At 41.7% G+C, this 20,501-nt stretch overlaps 1 protein-coding gene and 1 pseudogene across 1 annotated transcript; both read right to left on the bottom strand.

Annotated features, from left to right (window-relative positions):
- Positions 1 to 262: 262 nt before the first annotated feature.
- LOC147901953 (geranylgeranyl pyrophosphate synthase, chloroplastic-like) lies at positions 263 to 1,181 on the bottom strand (annotated as a pseudogene).
- Positions 1,182 to 6,447: 5,266 nt separating this feature from the next.
- Positions 6,448 to 7,700, bottom strand: LOC147901952 (geranylgeranyl pyrophosphate synthase 7, chloroplastic-like). The gene has a single exon (XM_087375088.1). The coding sequence runs from the start codon at positions 7,560 to 7,562 to the stop codon at positions 6,525 to 6,527; it is 1,038 nt and encodes a 345-aa protein (XP_087231214.1). The 5' UTR covers positions 7,563 to 7,700; the 3' UTR covers positions 6,448 to 6,524.
- Positions 7,701 to 20,501: the final 12,801 nt, after the last annotated feature.

Here is a 20,501-nt window from a genome sequence, read left to right as displayed (position 1 = left end):
CTTTGTCCGCTCCTCTCTCACTTTGTCCGCTCCTCTCTCAATGATCTTGGGGTATGTCCAACAAGAAAAAGGTGAGGAAGCCTTTGGCTTTTATGTGCGAATGCAATGTGCAAATGCAGGGGCAAGGTTTGTCACCAAGTAGCTTTACCTTTATTGCCATCTTGAAAGCATGCGGCAACACAACTTTGGATACCATTCTCAAATTACCAAGGTGGCCTTTGAGATCCCATGTGGAGACCCAGTGGAGCGGGTCTCTAGCCCATTATAGATGGGTCAGGTTACTCATTGCCTTCAACACCAATTCATCCACAAGCAGTCTGGCCTTCTCCGAGCCCAATAGCTTGAGATATGTACCTTTCTCAGCTTGATTGCCCCTACCTGCATTGTTCCTTGCTCCTGTGACGATTGATTAATGTCCACAATGTCATCTACCACTTGGAACAGAAGCCCTACACACCGTGCATACTCTCTCATCTTCTACATCTCCTCCTCCGTGCATCCCCCTGCAAGAATTGCCCTGGACACCACTACGCACTCTAGTAGCACTGCAGTCTTGTGCATATGAATGTACTCCAAGGTTTCTAAGCCCAAAGGGCTATCTCGCCCTTTGCTCACAATGTCCCCCATCTGCCCCGCCACCAAGCGTTCCACCCATATCGCTCTCTTGAGCTCCTCCACCACCCTTATCAGTTGCTCAAAAGGCACACCATTGGTGGTAGTCGTTACATGCTCGAAAGCATGCGACATAAGCGCAACCCCCACATGGAGCATTATGGCGTACCATATACCACATGATTTGTCAGATTTCTGCTTCTCAAGCCATTGTTCTCCAGATATGGCAAGTAGTCATGGATGATAATCATGGTGTGCACCATTTCTATGCAATAGGCCGTCGGCATGGCCATCTCCTCAGTTCCTCCCAACAGTTCGCAAGCCGCAATGCAAAGGGCTGGACACACCCGCTTCCCGCCCCCTAGATGAGAATAGCGCATAGCTTCATGAAGTTTCTCTAGGTAGCTTGAAAGAACAGCCTTGTCCAAAGCAGCGCTCATGGCTCTTGTCTTGCAAAGCATATACGCAGTGAAGTTGAAATCAAGATGAAGGGGGCTGGCATCAAGGGAAGGTGGTGAGTCTTTCAGGGCATGCCTAAAGAGAGGATCTACTGAAAAATCGCCTCCCATAATGCCCATATGGTGGCTATCACAGAAAGCAAGTAGAATAGGGTTTGAGCGGGACGTGGGGAGAAAGGCAGGAGACTCGACGATGGCATGATGAGAAGGTAAAGAGGCATGTAGGGGAGATGAGAGAGGCCAATGAAGTGGGTGCAGGCAAGGGCCATTGGAAACTTGAAGCCCTCCTAATGCAAAATCGAGAAATTTATTGACAATTTCTAAGAGATTCGAATCTTTAATCTATTAACCACAGACACCAAAAAAAAATGGTGGGGATCCCACTAAGGCGCTGTCTTTTGGAATGTCATTATAAGTCTAAGTGTAAAGTCGCTTCGTGGTATTGAGAAATGTGGTGCCATAGGATATTAAGAGAAATTATGTGATTGATAAAGTAGATTGCGTCAATTGATTGATGACATGGGTGCTGAAAAAAGATGATGTTGATCTTATACTTACCTATTTAAGAAAACATCCTCGAATTAAATGATATTGCTTGTCTTTCTCCTTCTATCTTATCATGTTATTTCCTTTTGAGCCTCCCTAGGATTTTTGGCCTTGCTAGATGAGTGAAAGAGACTAGAGAAAAGAGGTGAAAGGGTGTGTGTGTGTGTGTGTATGTGTGTGGTGGTGGAGGAAATATTACATAAAAGTGGGACGAGGCATTAAATAAAAGCGGGAACGTGGCTATTTTGGCAAGAGTGGTGTCATACAAGATATAAAGAGAGCCTCCATCTCTAGAGAGAGATACCCAATAAAAGACAAAAGCATTTAAAACCTCCACAAGGGAAAAAACTTGACCCTAACAAGACATTAGTAGCATATTATAAAGCCTTAAACAACCACTAAACCAATACTTAAACTAGTCAAGTTGACCAAACGAACTGAAGGAACTCGGATGGGCCTCATTAGAAAAAAGACTAACCTATCCATCACTAAGGACCCTTGTAGGGCCAAAAAAGGAGAGGACATGTGGTAGCTTGGAGGAGAAGAGCCTACCATGTGTTGCAAAGAAGGAGCTCTTTGGAAAGGGGAGGAGGTGGAAAGACAAGAAGTAGGGTTAGGGGCAAGGAGGAGATAGAAGGTCAATGGAATGGAGGAGATGGAAGGTCACCTTCGGGAGGAAGGAGCAGATGGAAGGTTAATGGAATGAAAGGAGGAAATGGAAGGTCTTAGAGCCATGGGTTAAGACTTAGCCAAAATTTAAGAATCAAAGATCCAGATGGGGAGTGGTTGAGGATGGTCATGCATCTTTGCCCGTGCAAAGCACGTGTCATTAAAGACATGGAGGCTTGGAGGGGGGAGGAGGTGGAAAGACAAGAGGCAGGCTTTGGGGAGGAGGTGGAAAGACAAGAGATAGCTTTAGGGGCAAGGAGGAGATAGAAGGTCAATGGAATGGAGGAGATGGAAGGTCACCTTCAGGAGGAAGGAGGAAATGGAAGGTTAATGGAATGAAAGAAGGAGATGGAAAATCTTAGAGCCATGGGTTAAGACTTATCCAAAATTTAAGAATCAGATCCACCTTCAGATGGGGAGTGGTTGGTTCAACTGCAACCTCAAGAACAAGGACCTGGTAGAAGGAGATTTGGCACTTTTAATTAGAAGTCTCTTGAAGCCCACATAAATACTCATGATGGCATTGAGCCGATGGAGGTAGAGGGAAGGGAGAGTGGGAGAGAAGAGGGAGGAAGCAGAGAGGGAGAAGAAGGGGAGGGAGATAGTAGAGGGAGTGGGAGAGAAGAAGGGAGAGGAGAGGGATCAGGGAGGTGAGAGGAATGAAGCTTAATCTCAATGAGACTGGTGAGTGGAATAATTTGATCCCTCGCGCTTTGGTTGAATTGATAGAAGTAGCGAAGCGATTAATTAATTAATGCATTTTCATTCGAGGTGCCAATAGGGTTCTATTAGCATGATGCGAGTAGTAGCAGCAGCAGCAGCAGTAGTAGAGATAGTAGAGATAGTAGATATAGTAGATATAGCAGAGATAGTAGATATAGTAGAGATAGTAGATATAGTAGTAGATAGTAGATAGTAGATATAGTAGTAGTAGATAGTAGATATAGTAGTAGTAGATAGATTCTAAGGGTGGTGTGTTATGCAAAAACGACTCCACTTGAGGAATTTATAAGAGATCCAAATAAGTGTAGGTGAGAACACTCTTCTCCTACACACTATTGCCTAGTTTAAACCATGACGGCCACAGTCAAAACTCCTTTGCAGCAAATGGATGCTTTTCTGGGATGTTCAAATCTAGGCAGACAAAATGACACTGTAGGCATTTGACTACTCCACTATCGCATTCTTTATTGCACACAGAATCCTCGATACACTTGTGAACCAATGCCCACCTTGCCGATGAAGGTGATGTCACCACCCCCATCTGAACCCACCCTAAGGGGGTTTACAGACTAGAGTTGCACATGCCTTCCCATGGTGCATCGAATGCATCTGGTCTATGGGTTGGACGTGGGGCGGGCAATCTTGCCCGTCCATGATCTGTGGGAGGTGCCCATGGTGTACTGGCCTATAAATACCCTAAGTAGATAGGACAAAAGGCAGTAATAATGACAACCAAGCATATGCCAAATGCTTTTAAGAATGAGAATGTCATTCCCTTGGATTCCTGCTTCTATCTGCAAGCTAGCCGCCTAGCTCTCAAAGCCCATTAATTTGAGTCAAAAAAGGAGGATTTGAATCCATTTGGCATATGATCATCCCTAGTAGATAGATCACTTGTCCAAAAAATAGTAAATAGGCTGTCAGCTTGATGCATAGGGTCTCTTCCATGGGCCACCTATATTTAGCCATGTGTATGGATGTCTTTTTTAAGGCCCATGTGGTGGCCTGTGCATCTACATAGTTTGCACAAGAGTCGTGTCATTTTATTTACTCTCCTTGTAGTCTTGAGGCAAAGCAGTTGTTCTAGGAAGTCTATAGTTGAGTTAATTTCAGAATCTTTTTTTCAAGTAATTTGCAACAAGACCGTTAGGCTCATATGAGGAGGGCATCTTTTGTCCATATTATTAATTTTTGAGCGATACATTGCCAAAATTACTTTCTTACATTTTGAATTTGTTTAGGTTGCAGCATTTTGTATTGCATTTGTGAACTATATGAGCCATGGGCTACTGAATTAGTTTGACTTGAGCAATTTTTTCATTTTATCCACTCTTTAATGCTAAATTCATTGTGCATGAGATAAATTTATAACCGATAGCTTTGACATGTACTAGTAACCTTGAAAGTTGGCCCATCTTAGCAAGGTAGCATTTCGTGTTGCATGTGTGAATTATATGAGCCGTGGGTTACTGAATCTTTTTGACTTGAGAGATTCTATCATTTTATGCACTCTTGAATGTTAAATTGATTATGGATGAGATAAATCTCTAAACCCATAGGTTTGACGTGTATTGATAAAATCTTGGAATTTGAACCGTCTCATCAAGGTGAACAACACAATCAAAGCATTAAAACCAAAGAAGACTCATATCCACACATAACCAAGTAGGTAATAAAAGGGCAAAAGAAGAGTCTAAAGTCAAAGTTGGTCACATGCACTCTAGCATCACAAGCATTAGCATAAATCCCTTATAAATCATACACAAATAAGAGAAAAGCATGAATTCTCTGAGGCATACCTTACAAAAGACAGGTGAGATAAGAGCAAATTTCATGAAAATCAAAAAGATTTATGGAGAGAAGGAGGAGCTTCTTTTAAAAGGCATTTTGAAAAATACTAAATTTAATAAATAATTTAAAAAGACATAAAATTAGAATGAGTGTCCAAGTCTCCACTACCCTCTAAAGAAATAGTGCTAATAAAGCACAACAAAAATTGCTTGACTCTCAACAAAGCAACTAAACTAATAGTTATGATTTGTGGGGACTCTGAGCAAAACAATTAGCCAATTCTTCCATATGGTTGCACTTGTGAATACACTATTAGCTAATAGTAGGTGTGATTAATCAGGATTTAGAGCAAGACACTTAGCCACTCCTTTCATTGCTTTGCCAGTTGAACATTATTCTACCTCTGAGATATGTCCTATAGTCCATGAATGGCAAACATGATTTCAAAAGAGTTAGATTTTCTTTGAGAGGGAGGGATTCGAATAGATATGTCATCAGTGATACATTTATAGTCAAAGGGTCCCATTGGGCATCCTATTTGTACCGGAATCAGGAGTGGCTAACCGTTTTCATTACTTTGAAAAGTAGAGGAAGGAATATCAATGTAGCCTTGATTCAAAAGCTATATGTGAATTTAGATAGAAGGAGGTGGATGATAGATAGAGAAACCAAAAGGAATTCTGAATGCATTTGATCCAAAGTAAACTAAAGCATACACCATTATATGATCAGTTATTTAGTTGAGGAGGACGAGTCCAATAATCTAGTACTCATTCCTCATCATACCTACCACTATATTGTAGGTTAGGGTAAATGAACTAGACTAGAGTTAAATAGTGCTAACACCTACTTAACTCTAAAGCTTAGCTTTAAAAGAGTCATCTACTATAGAGGCCACTTGCTTAATAAGTCCAAAACTATCAAATCTTTTATATCCCCTCAAGTCCAATGTGTTCAAGTTGGAAGAGATTTGGTGAACACATTTGCGCGACGGAATCATGTCTTGACTAAGAACATAACAAAGTGTGAGCAACTGCTAGGCAATATGGTGCTTGATAAAGTGGTATTTAAGGTCGATGTGCTTTGTTTAATCATTCTTTGTGACATTCTTGGCAATGGCGATGGAAGATTTATTATGCAATTAATGCAAATGTTTCTTCACTTCAACAAGAATGTTGTGAAACTAGATAGAGAGCTAGAATGTTGTGAAACTAGATACCATTGGTGAGAGCTATGTTGATAGAGATGTATTTAGCTTCATTAGTAGAGGTAGCAACAATACCCTACATTTTATTAATGGGACAACTAGCCCCTTCAATGGGAGAAACATGACTCGAAAGCCCCTTCAATGATGCTAAAGCCCTCAGATAACCATAAAGCCCCTTCAATCCGAGAAACATAACTCTAAAGCCGTTGAACTCAAATACACTCGAAGGTGGTGAAGAAATACACTATGCATATGCAATGTAGATAGATGTGGTAGCTACATGGGAGAGAGATACGCTTTAGTATTAAGTTATGGAGTTACACCTTATCTGCTTTATGAGTAGTAACAACATCTGCTTTACTATTAAGTCATGGAGTTACCTCTTATCTGCTTTATTAGTAGCATCTGCTGTATTAGCCCATGTACCACTAGCGTATTCTCTCCCATGTACCACCATCAAGCTACCTTAGTTTAATTTAGTTTTATATTTTAGCGTCAACATCTGCATCGAAGCTGTGCTATATGTTGCGATAAGCAATGTAATCTGCCAGGCCTAGTAACGGCGCAGCCTTGAGCTTGTCGAAGGAGGAGAGCTGAGCCTTTGCCTTCAACAGCAGTTCGTCCACAAGCAGTCTGGCCTTCTCCAAGCCCAATAGCTTGAGAAATGTAGCTTTCTCAGCCTGACCGCCCCTGCCTGCCGTTGTTCCCAGCTCCTCGGACGATTGATTAACGTCCACAATGTCGTCTACCACTTGGAACAGAAGCCCTACACACCGTGCATACTCTCTTATCTTCTGCATCTCCTCCTCCTTGCATCCCCCCGCAAGAATCGCCCCGGACACCACTGCGCACTCCAGCAGCACTGCAGTCTTGTGCAGATGAATGTACTCCAAGGTTTCTAAGCCCAAAGGGCTATCCCGCCCTTCGTTCACAATGTCCCCCGTCTGCCCCCCCACCCAGCGTTCCGTCCATATCGCTCTCCCGATATCCTCCACCACCCTTAGCAGTCGCTCAGGAGGCACACCCTCGGTGGCGGTCGTTACATGCTCGAAAGCACGCGACAGAAGCGCAACCCCCGCATGGAGCGTTATGGCGTCACCATATACCACATGATTTGTGGGCTTTCCCCTTCTCAAGTCGTTGTTCTCCAGATATGGCAAGTCGTCATGGATGATAATCATGGTGTGCACCATTTCTATGCAACAGGCCGCCGGCATGGCCATGTCCTCGGTTCCTCCCAACAGCTCGCAAGCCGCAATGCAAAGGGCTGGACGCACCCGCTTCCCGCCCCCTAGAAGAGAATAGCGCATAGCTTCATGAAGTTTCTCTGGGTAGCTCGGAAGCACGGCCTTGTCCAAAGCAGTGTTCACGGCTCTTGTCTTGCAAAGCATATACGCAGCGAAGTTGAAATGAGGATGAAGGGGGCTGGCATCAAGGGCAGGTGGTGCGTCTTTCAGGGCTGCCCGGATCTGCAAGGAGAAAGGAGAGAGGGGAGGGGGAGGAGTGGCGTGCCTACAGAGAGGATCTACCGAAAAACCGATTCCCGTAATGCCCATATGCTGGCTATTACAGAAAGCAAGCAGAGCGGGGTTTGAGCGGGACGTGGCGAGAAAGGCAGGAGACTCGACGATAGCGTGATGAGAAGGTGAAGAGGCATGCAGGGGAGAGAGAGAGAGGCCAATGAAGTGGGTGCGGGCAAGGGCCATTGGAAACTTGAAGCCCTCCTAATGCAAAATCGAGAAATTTATTGACAATTTCTAAGAGATCCGAATAAATTTTATTAGCCCCACCACTCAGCGAGAGAGAAACACTATGTGCATCCATTAAGGTAAGGTTTATGGCGCGATTAATTAGAAGTCTCTAGAAGCCCACATTTATCATAAGTCTTTGGAAGCCGAAGAATCTAGAAGGGTGAGGTCTATAAATACTCACGCTGGCACTGAGCTGCTGGAGGAAGAGGGAAGGGAGAGGGGAGGGAGAGTGGGAGAGAAGAGGGAGGAAGGGGAGGGAGAGGGTAGAGGGAGCGGGAGAGGGGAGAGGAGAGGGATCAAGGAGGTGAGAGGAATGAAGCGTGAGTGGTGAGCGGAATAATTTGATCCCTCGAGCTTTGGTTGAATCGGTAGATGCAAAGAAGCGATTAATTAATTAATCCATTTTCATTCGAGGTGCGAATGGGGTTCTATTAGCATGATGCGAGTAGTAGAAGGAGATTAGTAGATAGATTCTAAGGGTGGTGTGTTATGCGAAAACGGCTCCACTTGAGGAATTTGTAAGAGATCCAAATAAGTGTAGGTGAGAACACTCTTCTCCTACACACTATCGCCTAGTTCAAACCACAACGACCACAGTCAAAACTCCTCTACGGCGGTGGATGGATGCCTTCTGGGATGTTTAGATCTAGGCAAATGAACCAACATCGTAAGCATTTGACTACTCCACTACTGCATTATTTATTGGACACAGAATCCTCGACACACTTGCGAACCAATGCCCGCCCCACCGATGAAGGTGATGTCGCCACCCCCATCTCAACCCACCCTAAGGGTGTTTACAGAGTAGAGTTGCACATGCCTTCCCATGGTGCATTGAATGCGAAGGGATACTTTTATCATGTCAAAAACTATGTAAGGGGTGTATATAGGTTATAAAAATGCGTAGGTAGGGGGGTTTAAAAGTACCCCTTGATTGCATGTGCTATATGGGGTTTTATATTTCTATGGAGTTACATCAAATATATATACGTAAGGGGTTTTTAAATTTCAAAAGTAAAAGATTCCATACATAAAGGGATACTTTTATCATATTAAAAATTACATAAGGGGTGTGTATAGGTTATAAAAATGCATAGGTATGAGGTTTTTAAGGTACCCCTTGATTGCACGTGCTATATGGGGTTTTATATTTTTATGGAGTTACATAAAATATATATATGTAAGGGGCTTTTACATAAAAAAAGTGAAAGTTTCCGTACATAAAGGGATAGTTTTATCATGTCAAAAATTACGTAAGGGGTGTATATAGATTATAAAAGTGCATATGTTAAAATACCCCTTGATTGCACGTGCTATATGGGGTTTTCACAAAGTGACCCCTGACCCCCCCCCCTTCCCTTACCCCCTTTGCCCCTCGCCCCTCCCCTCTGTGTTGGGCAAGCCTTTGAATGCGCACGAGTTGAAACATTTAGATGCATCCCCAATCCTTCATCACTTATGATGGGCACACATTTTGCCTCACATTCTCCCCTTATAACCTATTTGGATTTGTCTTTGCCTATGTCACTTAGTACCACCTCTCATAGACTTTCTCAATGGTTAACTCATCACCTTTTCTTCCATGAATGCCCCTTCCAACCTTGTTGATTTATCAACTTAAGGGTGACTTCTAAAGGAAATCTAGTAGACAATTCAAGTTCTTGGTAGGCAATGTGGTAAATCATGGGGATCCTTGCATATCTTCATTCCATGAGCAAGTTCAACGTACATTTAAATGAGATGGCTAGTAGGAGACTTGTCATTATACACTAATTTCTTAGCTTTTAAAATGTGAAGATGTATACCATAGAGTAGCTCAATGTCAGTCATAGGCAAGTAAAACTCATGTTTTATTTGATGGAAGTGTACAATCACACAACATGACTTTGGGTGGTGCTAGGCCATGTTAACACTAAATAAAGAATAAAATCACATCGTACTTTCATCCAAAGTCACATAAGCATTTTATAGCATAAGAATTCCATGTAATGATTTAATAATTAGGTAATTACAAAGGTTTGAAGTCACTAATAACTTTCATAAAGCCACATTAATAATGCCTAATAGATGAAAAATTTTGAACTTGATTATATAGAGTACATATGGTAGTGAAGTAGTACATATTATCCACCATCGTAAATTAATGCACCTATTAAAGTCACTTTTTGTGAATATTCATGTTTATGTGATAATCTTTTCTTCCATGCTTGTATTGCATGCTTGACTTTTAGACACATTAAATAAGAGTCACCTTATAGCTCTCATAAGGACACACACACACACACACATGCATGCACGCATGCACAAATAATAATTTTGATTAGTAAATGTATCTCACACACATAGAATCTTGTTTCTTTACACACACACACACACACACACACATGGATACTTCCCCAACTACGAATTATTATTTTATGTACCCCCATGAAACCTCCCCTTTACACTCTCTTCTTGACCACCCCAGACAACAAGCCCACTAATCGTCCCATACCTCCTCTAATCCCTTCTCAACCCAAGTACTCATTTGTTCCTTACTCCACGTGTGACTTAAAATTTTTGTAATTATCTAAGAATCCATATGGTTGTCTATATTCCTAGGTAGAGCGACAGCAAGCTAGGGAAAACAGGCATTACCTATCTACCCAAACATAACTATGATGTTCTAACACCTAGTTTGTTTGGATGGTGGCAAGTAAGTGGACCCTGACCTCGAAACTTGGACTGCTACTTGAGGATTTTCAATATTATGTTTGTCAAACTCAATATTATTAAAAATTCTTAATTTTGTTTGAAATTTTTGCAAACTCTAGTTGTTGCATTTTTCAACTTAGATGTCTCAAACATTTTTTCGTTATATGTTTTCCTTTTTCTACTTTTTATCCATTTGATGGAATTAATTGTATGGCTCAATTATTGATGGAATGTTTTAATCTAAACACACACTTTGATTTCCCAACTAGCCTTTGGTCGGGCTAGTGCCATACAGTTAATTCACATCCATTGTCCATAATTCTTTAGCATAGATAATCCCTAGTCATTTTGTGACCCACCTTATTTTTTACTAACTTTTATATCTATTTTGCAGATGTAATTTATGCATTTACTATTGAAATCATCTTTTCATTTTGACACTTATCATACAGATCCAATTTTATTCAATTATTATCAATAGGTGGGGAGTAAGTTCCACATGGTGGGCTTACTCCCCACCATGTGGTCTTACTCTCGGGTTGGGGGTGGGCCACACACACACACACACACACACACACACACACACACATGTATACTTCCCCAACTATGAATTATTCTTTTAAGTAAGCCCCCGTGAAATCTCTCCATTAACTATCTTATTAATCAACCCATACACAAAGCACACTAATCCTCCCATACCTTCACTAAGCCCTTCTCAACCCATGCACTCATTTTCTCCTTAGTCCACTTGTGACTTAAACTTTATATATCTATATATATGTATATATAATCTAAGAATCCATATGGTTGTCTATATTCCTAGGTAAAGCAATAAAAAGTGGGGAAAATAGGCATTACTTGTCTACCCAATTATAACTATGATGTTCTAACATCTAGTTTGTTTGGATGGTGGCAGGTAAGTGGCCCCTGACCTCAAAACGTGGACTACTTGAGGATTCGACATCTCTTTTCAATATCGTGATTGTCAAACTCAATATTATTGAAAATTCTTAATTTTGTTGAATTTTTTCGCAAACTTTGGTAATTGCATTTTTCAACTTAGATGTCTTAAACATTTTTTTCTTATATGTTTCCCTTAAAAAAAAACTTTTTATCCAATTGATGGAATTAATTGTATGGCTCAATTATTGATGGAACTTATTAATCTAAACACACACTTTGATTTTCTAGCTATTTGGTTGGGCTGGTGCCATATAATTAATTAACATCCATTGGATAATTCTTTAGCATGGAAAATCCCTAGCCATGTTTTTATCCGCCTTAGTTTTTACTAACCTTTATATCGATTTTGTAGAAGTGGTTTATACATTTACTATTGGAATCATTTTTTATTTTGACACTTATCATACATATCCACTTTTATTCACTTATTATCAGTAGGTGGGGAGTAAGTTCCCATGGTGGGCTTACTCCCCACCATGTGGTATTACTCTTTGGGTTGGGGGTGGGCCACACACACACACACACACACACACATACATTCCCTTGGGGATCCTTGTAGTTTCCTTGCATGTGGACTATGCTTAAGACCTAATTGGTCTTGTATTAATTGTGGTGATTCCCTTATGGTCCTTGATTCGATGGCTTCGAGAAGATATGGGCTCTACTCGCCCCATATATGTCAAATTACTAATAATTTTTTGGTACAGTTGATATGGGTGTCATTTGGATTAGGCTTTTAAATTGCCAATACCTTGGTCATGTGGGGGTTAAAGGTCACTGTGCCTTTACCCCGGTTATGTACAATACTCAAACACATCTATAAATAAATGAAAAAGAAGATTAGGGTAGTTCTAAACCCACCAAAACTTGTGTGGCTCTCTGTTTCTCTCTCTCCCTCTTCCGATCTTGCTTCCGTTGAGAGCACTCTCAACTGGTATCAGAGCCCGGGTGATCTAGCTGAGCGTGTGTGAATGCTTGAAGCTCAGTAGCTCTATGGGAAGCTTTGTGGGTGACTTTACTTGCATCCGAGTGTGTAGAGACCTTGGAGGAACCTTTGGAAAAGTCACTTTGGTTTTGCGAAGTGGTTTTGAGAGCCTGTTAAGTGTTTTCAAAGAAAAAGTCAATTTTTGAGCTTTTCCCTGTTTTGTTCGATGACAGAGACTCCGTATTGACTTGTAGAGGCAACTATTGCTTGCTTTTGGTGTCCACTTCACTTCAAGAGCTTGGAAACACCTTCATTCTTGAATCTAGGATCATTTCATTGGATTTCTGACTCACTGTGTTAGTTTCTACGTTTTTCTGCCCAGGTGTTGGAACTCAAGTTTGGAGCAACCATTTGTAGATTTGTTAGTTCTGGTGGACTCAAGAGGTCCTAAAACTTCTATGTTGCTCATCATTTGCACTCCGATGGAGTTTACAAATAGCTCTATTTCCAAAAACGTTTTTCAGTCGGTGTGTTGGACCTAGTGATTGAGACCACGGTTTCCAAAACCGTCTATCCCATTGCGTTCCGGATGCCCAAAAACCCCTACCTCTCAGTTCTTACACAATTCGGTGGAGGATTTTCAGAGTTATAGATCCTCTGTGTATTCGATTTCGTCTCTCTGTTATGCATTTTTCATTGTAAGGTTTTGAAACCTTAGATTTATGCCACATGGCAATGGATAAGTGTTGACTCCCATTTCTCACTCATCGGTTGGGATTTTGGAGTTCCAACAGAAGAGAGATATTTGCAGATTTTCTTGCTGAGTCCGATTATGCAATGGCGCCCATGTTTTGAGGCATCTCAGGTTCTATTTTCAGTAGCGGTCATTACCGTGGGACTATGATTTCTTGAGCATACCTTATGTAGATCACTTTGGTTGCAGTTTGAGCAGTGTGCGCTCATTCGTGGTATGCATTGGGTTGCAGTGGATGATTTATAGGCCATTTGGATGCATTGCGGTCCTTATTGGATGCGCTGATAGGCCCGAATTGGCTTGTGGGATGCTATTTTTATGGACGCATTGCACATGGATGCTATTTTATGCTGAGGGACAGCTTTAACACATTGCAGGTGATGCATTGATAGTGCTATGCTCTCTTGGATGAGATATTATTAATGCATATGCTAGTGGATGGTGTTTATGCTTGAGTCATTTGGCACTTATTGGCATTTTGGATTGCCATTGTAGTTGGCATTTTCTTTTGGGCCAAATTTGCTCATATGGATGCATAGTATATGCACCTGAGTCAGATGCTTTGAGACATGAGTTTTGGTGATATTTCACTCTATTGTGGCATACACATTTGGGTGCACCTGGTATTTGGTGTGATTCTCTCTTACAGGTACTAGCATTTGGGATTTTGCTTTATTTGCATCATGGCATCCTCTTCCATGTCTGAAAAGGAGTTTTTCAACATTAAAAAGTTTGATGGGACAAACTTTTCTTTGTGGAAAGAACAGATAAGGGATGTGCTTATTCAAAAGAAGCAGATTAAACCCTTGGTAGGGATTGAAGCTAAGCCTGCAAATATGTCTGAGAATGATTGGAATGAGTTGGATGCATTAGCAAAGTCTACTATTAAACTTCATCTTGCAGAGTCAGTTTATTTCACAGTAGTAAATGAGCAGACTATGGAATATTTGTGGAAGAAACTGTGTGCCACTTATGAAAAGGAAACTGCCTCTAATAAAGTTTACCTCATGAGAGGTTGTTTGAGCTACAGATGAAGGAAGGGGTCTCCATTGCTTCTCACTTGAATGAATTGAATATTATTTTCAGCCAGCTTTAGGCTCAAAAGATGAATTTTGATGCGGAGACTAAGGCAATATTTCTCTTATGTTCATTGCCATCCTCATGCCCTCCTCATGGGATACCTTCCGTACAGCTGTCAGTAACTCTGCACCTAGTGGAGTACTGAAATTTGATGATGTTGTGGGTAGCTTGTTGGCCGAGGAGATTAGACAGAAGTCTATGGATGGCAACAAGCAGGATGCAGCCTTAAATGTGCAAAGGGGCAGATCACAGTTCGGGGGGAAGTCCCAAGAAAGAGGGAAGTCTCATAGCAAATCCAGGGCACGGAACATTGAGTGTTACCACTGTGGCAAGAAGGGCCATATGAAAAAGGATTGCTAGAAGCTGAAAAGAGAGCAAAAGGATAAGAAAAAGAATGCAAATTAGGGTGCAAATCAAAAGGAAGAGAGTCCAAGGGAGGATAAAGGAAAAGTGAAGATCGAGGAGATCAATGCAGTCACACATGATAGTGACAATGATGTTCTCTTCATATCTAGTTTATCTGCAGAGTTGTTTACCACTTCAGATGATGCCTATTCCTAGGATTGGATTTTGGATTCTGGTGCTTCATTCCATGTTACTCCCCATAGGGAATGGTTCTCCACTTATGACAGTGGAAAGACAGGTTGTGTGCATCTTGGAAATGACTATGCATGTGACATAGTAGGAGTAGGTGACATAAAGTTTTCTTTTGCAAAGGGGTCTGCATTTATTTTGAAAAATGTGAGACATGTGCCTAAGTTGACCAAGAGTCTTATTTCAGTGGGTTAGCTAGATGATGCTGGTTTTCACACCACTTTTGGCTTTCAAAGTTGGAAAATTCAGAAGGGCTCTATGCTTTTGGCCAGGGGTGCCAAGTGTGGGACCCTTACATGTATCAGGGGTATTTGATCATGTTGTTACAATAACCGAGCAGCCAAGCACTTCTTTGTGGCATTGCAAGTTGGGGCACATGAGCTAGAATGGAATGAAACTCTTATGCCATCTGGGTTATGTACCACATTTGAGTTTCTCTGATTTTGAATTTTGTGAGCACTGTCTCTATGGGAAGCAGACTAAATCAGCCCATAAAAGAAGGGGAAAGAAAGAGTTTGAAAAGATTGATTTGGTGCATTCAGACGTATGTGGTCCCATGCCTACACGATCATTAGGCGGGGCTGAATACTATGTGACATTCATTGATGATGCAACTAGGAAAGTGTGGGCTTATGCTATAGCTCGGAAGAGTGATGTGTTCCAGGTATTTCAGAAATGGCTGGCCTTGGTTGAGAATTAGTTTAGGTAGAATGCTTAAATGCCTATGGACTGAAAATGGTGGAGAGTATCTCTCTCATGACTTTCAGCATTTCTGTGATACACCTCGGATTAAGAGGGAGCTCACATCCCCTCGTATTCTAGAGCAGAATCCAGTTGCAGAAAAGATGAACCGTACCATTCAAGAAAGGTTGCAATGCATGCTTTCCAATGCAAGTCTTTCTGGTGGTTTTTGGGCTGAGGCAATGAAGATTGCAGTGCATGTGATCAATAGATCACCTAGTAAGAGTTTGGATGGTGGTATTCCTAAAGAGGCATGGAGTGGCAAGAAGCCTTCTTACTCTCATTTGCGTATATTTGGATGTGAGGCATATGCACATGTGCCAAAAGAGCTTCGAAAGAAGCTAGATCCTAAGTCTAGGAAATGCATCTTTTTGGGTTATGGTGAAAGTGGAGAGATGGGCTATCGTCTCTAGGATCCAGAAGCAAAGAAGATCATACGCAGCCATGATGTAGTCTTCAATGAGAAGAAGATACATAAGGCACCCATGAGGGATGTGGAAATGAGGAGAATCACTTTCCAGGATGTGAATCCACTTGCATATGTTGATAGACAGCAAGCTGTCCATGCACCAAATGTGCAAGAAATGGTACCACCAAGTAGTCCCACATGTATACAATCAAGGGTAGATGATGGATCATCTATTAGTGGAAATGATGAGCTAAATGTGGCTGATATGCAGGTGGGACAACAAGTTGAAATGCTCTTGAGAAAATCATCTAGAGTGTCTAGACCGCCTGATAGGTTTGTTCCAAGAGTAGACTATGTGATGCTTACTGATTGCGGGGAGCCTTCTTGCTACAAAGAGGCTATGATGCATGAGGATCAATGCAAGTGGGAGTATGCTATGCAATTAGAGATGAGTTCACTTATGAAGAATAATACTTGGGACTTGGTTTCTTTGCCACATGGAAAGAAAGCATTGCTATGTAAATGGGTCTACAAGATGAAGGTCACAGGTGATGATGTGCCTAGGTACAAGGCCCGTTTGGTCGCTAAAGGGTTCAAGCAAGAGAAGGGTGTGGACTTTGATGAGATATTCTCTCCGGTTGTGAAGATGACCACACTTAGATGCATGCTTGGACTAGTGGCAGCATAGGATATGGAGCTTATGCAGATGGATGTCAAGACAGCCTTCTTGCATGGGGATTTGCATGAGGAAATTTACATGGTGCAGCCGGAAGGCTTTGAAGAAAAGGGCAAAGAGCATTTAGTTTGCAAGTTGAAGAAGAGTCTCTATGGTCTTAAGCAAGTGCCTAGAGAATGGTATCAGAAGTTTGATGCTTTCATTCGGTCCCAGGGTTTTAGAAGGAGTGAAATTGATCACTGCCTCTACACTAAAAGGGCTAAGGATAATAGCCTGATAATCCTGGCACTATATGTGGATGATATGCTATTGGCTAGCAAGAATACTTATGAGCTAGATGCCTTACATGCCAAGTTGCATGAGGCCTTTGATATGAAGGATTTGGGACTTGCAGGTCATATTCTTGGTATGCGCATCACATGTGATCGGAGTAGGAAACTCCTTTGGCTTTCACAAAAGGAGTATGTTACAAAAGTATTGCAGCATTTCAATATGGAGGGGGGGAAGGCAGTGAGTACTCCATTGCCTCCATATGTGAAATTGAGTCATACAAATAGTCCCAAATCAGATGAGGAAAGGGCCATGATGGCCAAGGTTCCTTATGCATTAGCGGTTGGGAGTCTTATGTATGCTATGATAGCTACTAGACCAGACATTGCATTTGCAATGGGAGTTGTTAGCCGGTATATGGCTAATCCAGGAAAGAGGCATTGGGAGGCCGTTAAGTGCATCATGAGGTACATGAAGGGTACCAAGGAGATGTGCATTTGCTTTGGTAGAGGAGACATTCGTGTACTTGGGTACACAGATTCAGACTATGCAGAGCATGTGGATAGCAGGAGATCCACTTCTGGTTATGTGTTCACCTTTGTAGGTGGTGCAGTGTCGTGGATGTCTCGTGCACAGAAGTGCGTTGCTTTGTCTACCACATAGGCTGAGTATGTTGCAGCCACAGAGGGTTGCAAGGAAGCTATATGGCTTGATCGGCTAGTGGGAGATTTGGGGATTCATACAGGTGTACCAACATTGCATAGTGATTCCATGAGTGCTATTCAGCTAGCACGGAATCCAGTCTTTCATGCAAAGACCAAACACATTGAGGTCAGGTACCATTTCATCAGGGAGGTACTTGAGGACAAGTGCATAGAGCTTGTCAAGGTTCATACAGATGATAACCCTGCAAATATGCTGACGAAGAGTCTACCTAGTCAGCAGTTTGAGTATTGTCATGTATTGATGGACATTGGATAGTATGCTCATTGGTTGTTCTCCCTTAAAGGCACATTGTCCGTTAAGTGGGAGGTTGTGGGGGTTAAAGGTCACTGTGCCTTTACCCCGGTTATGTACAATACTCAAGCACATATATAAATGAATGAAAAAGAAGATTAGGGTGGTTCTGCACCCACCAAAACTTGTGTGGCTCTCGGTTTCTCTCTCTCCCTCTTCTGTTCTTGCTTCCGTTGAGAGCACTCTCATTATCATCATCAATATTTCCACAAAATGTTCGTTGTTGCTAAGTGCTTCATCATCATTATCATCCATGCATGGGACTTGCAGGTCATATTCTTGGTATGCGCATCACGCGTGATCGAAGTAGGAAACTCCTTTGGCTTTCATAGAAGGAGTATGTTACAAAAGTATTGCAGCGTTTCAATATGGAGGGGGGGAAGGCAGTGAGAACTCCATTACCTCCATATGTGAAACTGAGTCATACAGATAGTCCCAAATCAGATGAGGAGAGGGCCATCATGGCCAAGGTTCTTTATGCATCAGCGGTTGGGAGTCTTATGTATGCTATGATAGCTACTAGACTAGACACTGCATTTGCAGTGGGAGTTGTTAGCCGGTATATGGCTAATCTAGGAAAGAGGCATTGGGAGGCAGTTAAGTGCATCATGAGGTACATGAAGGGTACCAAGGAGATGTTTTCATCTGCTTTGGTAGAGGAGACATGCGTGTACTTGGGTACACAGATTCAGACTATGCAGGGCATGTGGATAGTAGGAGATCCACTTCTGGTTATGTGTTCACCTTTGTAGGTGGTGTAGTGTTGTGGATGTCTCGCACATAGAAGTGCATTGCTTTGTCTACCACAGAGGCTGAGTATGTTGCAGCCATAGAGGGTTGCAAGGAGGCTATATGGCTTGATCAGCTAGTGGGAGATTTGGGGATTCATACAGGTGTACCGACATTGCATAGTGATTCCATGAGTGCTATTCAGCAACCACGGAATCCAGTTTTTCATGCAAAGACCAAACACATTGAGGTCAGGTACCATTTCATCAGGGAGGTACTTGAGGATAAGTGCATAGAGCTTGTCAAGGTTCATACAGACGATAACCCTATAGATATGCTGACGAGGAGTTTACCTAGTCAACGGTTTGAGTATTGTCATGTATTGATGGGCATTGGATAGTATGCTCACTGGTTGTTCTCCCTTAAAGGCACATTGTCCTTTATGTGGGAGGTTGTGGGGGTTAAAGGTCACTGTGCCTTTACCCCAGTTATGTACAATACTCAAACACATATATAAATGAATGAAAAAGAAGATTAGGGTGGTTCTGCACCCACCAAAACTTGTGTGGCTCTCTGTTTCTCTCTCTCTCTCTTCCATTCTTGCTTCCGTTGAGAGCACTCTCAAGTCACCCTTGGAAACATTGTTGATTTTTTATGATATGTCAATTGGAGGTAGATGGATGGGTACTCAACTTTGGTGGTGCCTTCTGCTTTGACGTCTAAGTGTGTTTTCAAGAGCATTCTCTTTTACCTAGTGTGCGGACAGAATAGTAGAGAGAATTAATAGAGGCTTGACAGTGTCAACGTTTGAACTAGTGATATTGAGAGCATTGTGTCGATGGAACCACGCTCAGGACTTCTACATTGTCATATAGATTAGAGCACTGTGTCAATGTAGCCATGGGTTTATAACTGAAGGGAGCCGGTCCTCTAGCAATGCCTTGTTAGCAGTTGATATATTCTGTGTGAAGCAAGCTCTGAGCACACCATGTTTCTCCTAGCTGTTTATGGTTGCATATTCAGAGGCAATGGACCTTTGAAACATTGGTAGTCTGTTGCATGAGGGAGCGAGCACGATGATGACATGCTTCTCTGGTTGTTTTGTAATTTGGATACACACTAAATTACCTCACTTTGGATTTTCTCTTACAGTCTCTCAATGGCATTGCTACTATAATGCACTAGAGAGTACTTCACTTTGGACCATCTCTTATAGTCACCCATGGTGGCACTTGACTACATGTGCATATTGCGAACTGAGACTTATTAACCTACATTGGATGATATAGATGGTTTCTTTATTACTCTAAAGGTTTCTTTATTACTTAGGAATCCCTTTAAAGGATGGTATTCCCTTCGGAGTCTTAAATAGTACTTGAATTTGCTTTATACTCCATTTGGTGAAAGTTTTGGGCATTCTTTATACTTGAAGCTCCTGAAGGATGTCTTGTCTCTTTTATGATTCCCAAATAAATGATCTTGGGCTAGCAAAGACTTAGTTGAGTGTAGAAAAGGATAGATCATATGGGTACTACAATTTTTGGACCTTATTGCAATTTTTACGTGTGATAAGGCTTAAAGCATCCTCTTAAGCTTTCCCTTTGCTAATCTTAACATTTGATATAAGCTCTCCCTTTACTAATTGTAAATTTATTGTCTTTAAAGTCATTCTAATACTTCTTTAGTAGTGGGATAAGTTTCCATGTATACTTACGTTTCCTATGGAGGTTTATTAAGCGAGACAAGTTGCTGGATGGATATGTATATCTCTTAAGTTGCCATGGGATAAGTTACCATGGAAGAAATTACTATGGTTCTTAGGTTTCCATGGATATTTATGTCTCTTAATTAGGACAAGTTATCAAGAAGCTACCACGGATATTGCTATAAAT

This window comes from Dipteris shenzhenensis, chromosome 5 (assembly GCF_047967505.1).
Source record: "Dipteris shenzhenensis isolate YYH24624 ecotype China chromosome 5, Dip_SZ_1.0, whole genome shotgun sequence".
In the NCBI taxonomy this organism is placed as follows: Eukaryota; Viridiplantae; Streptophyta; class Polypodiopsida; order Gleicheniales; family Dipteridaceae; genus Dipteris; species Dipteris shenzhenensis.
This window is presented reverse-complemented; position numbering and strand designations above follow the sequence as displayed.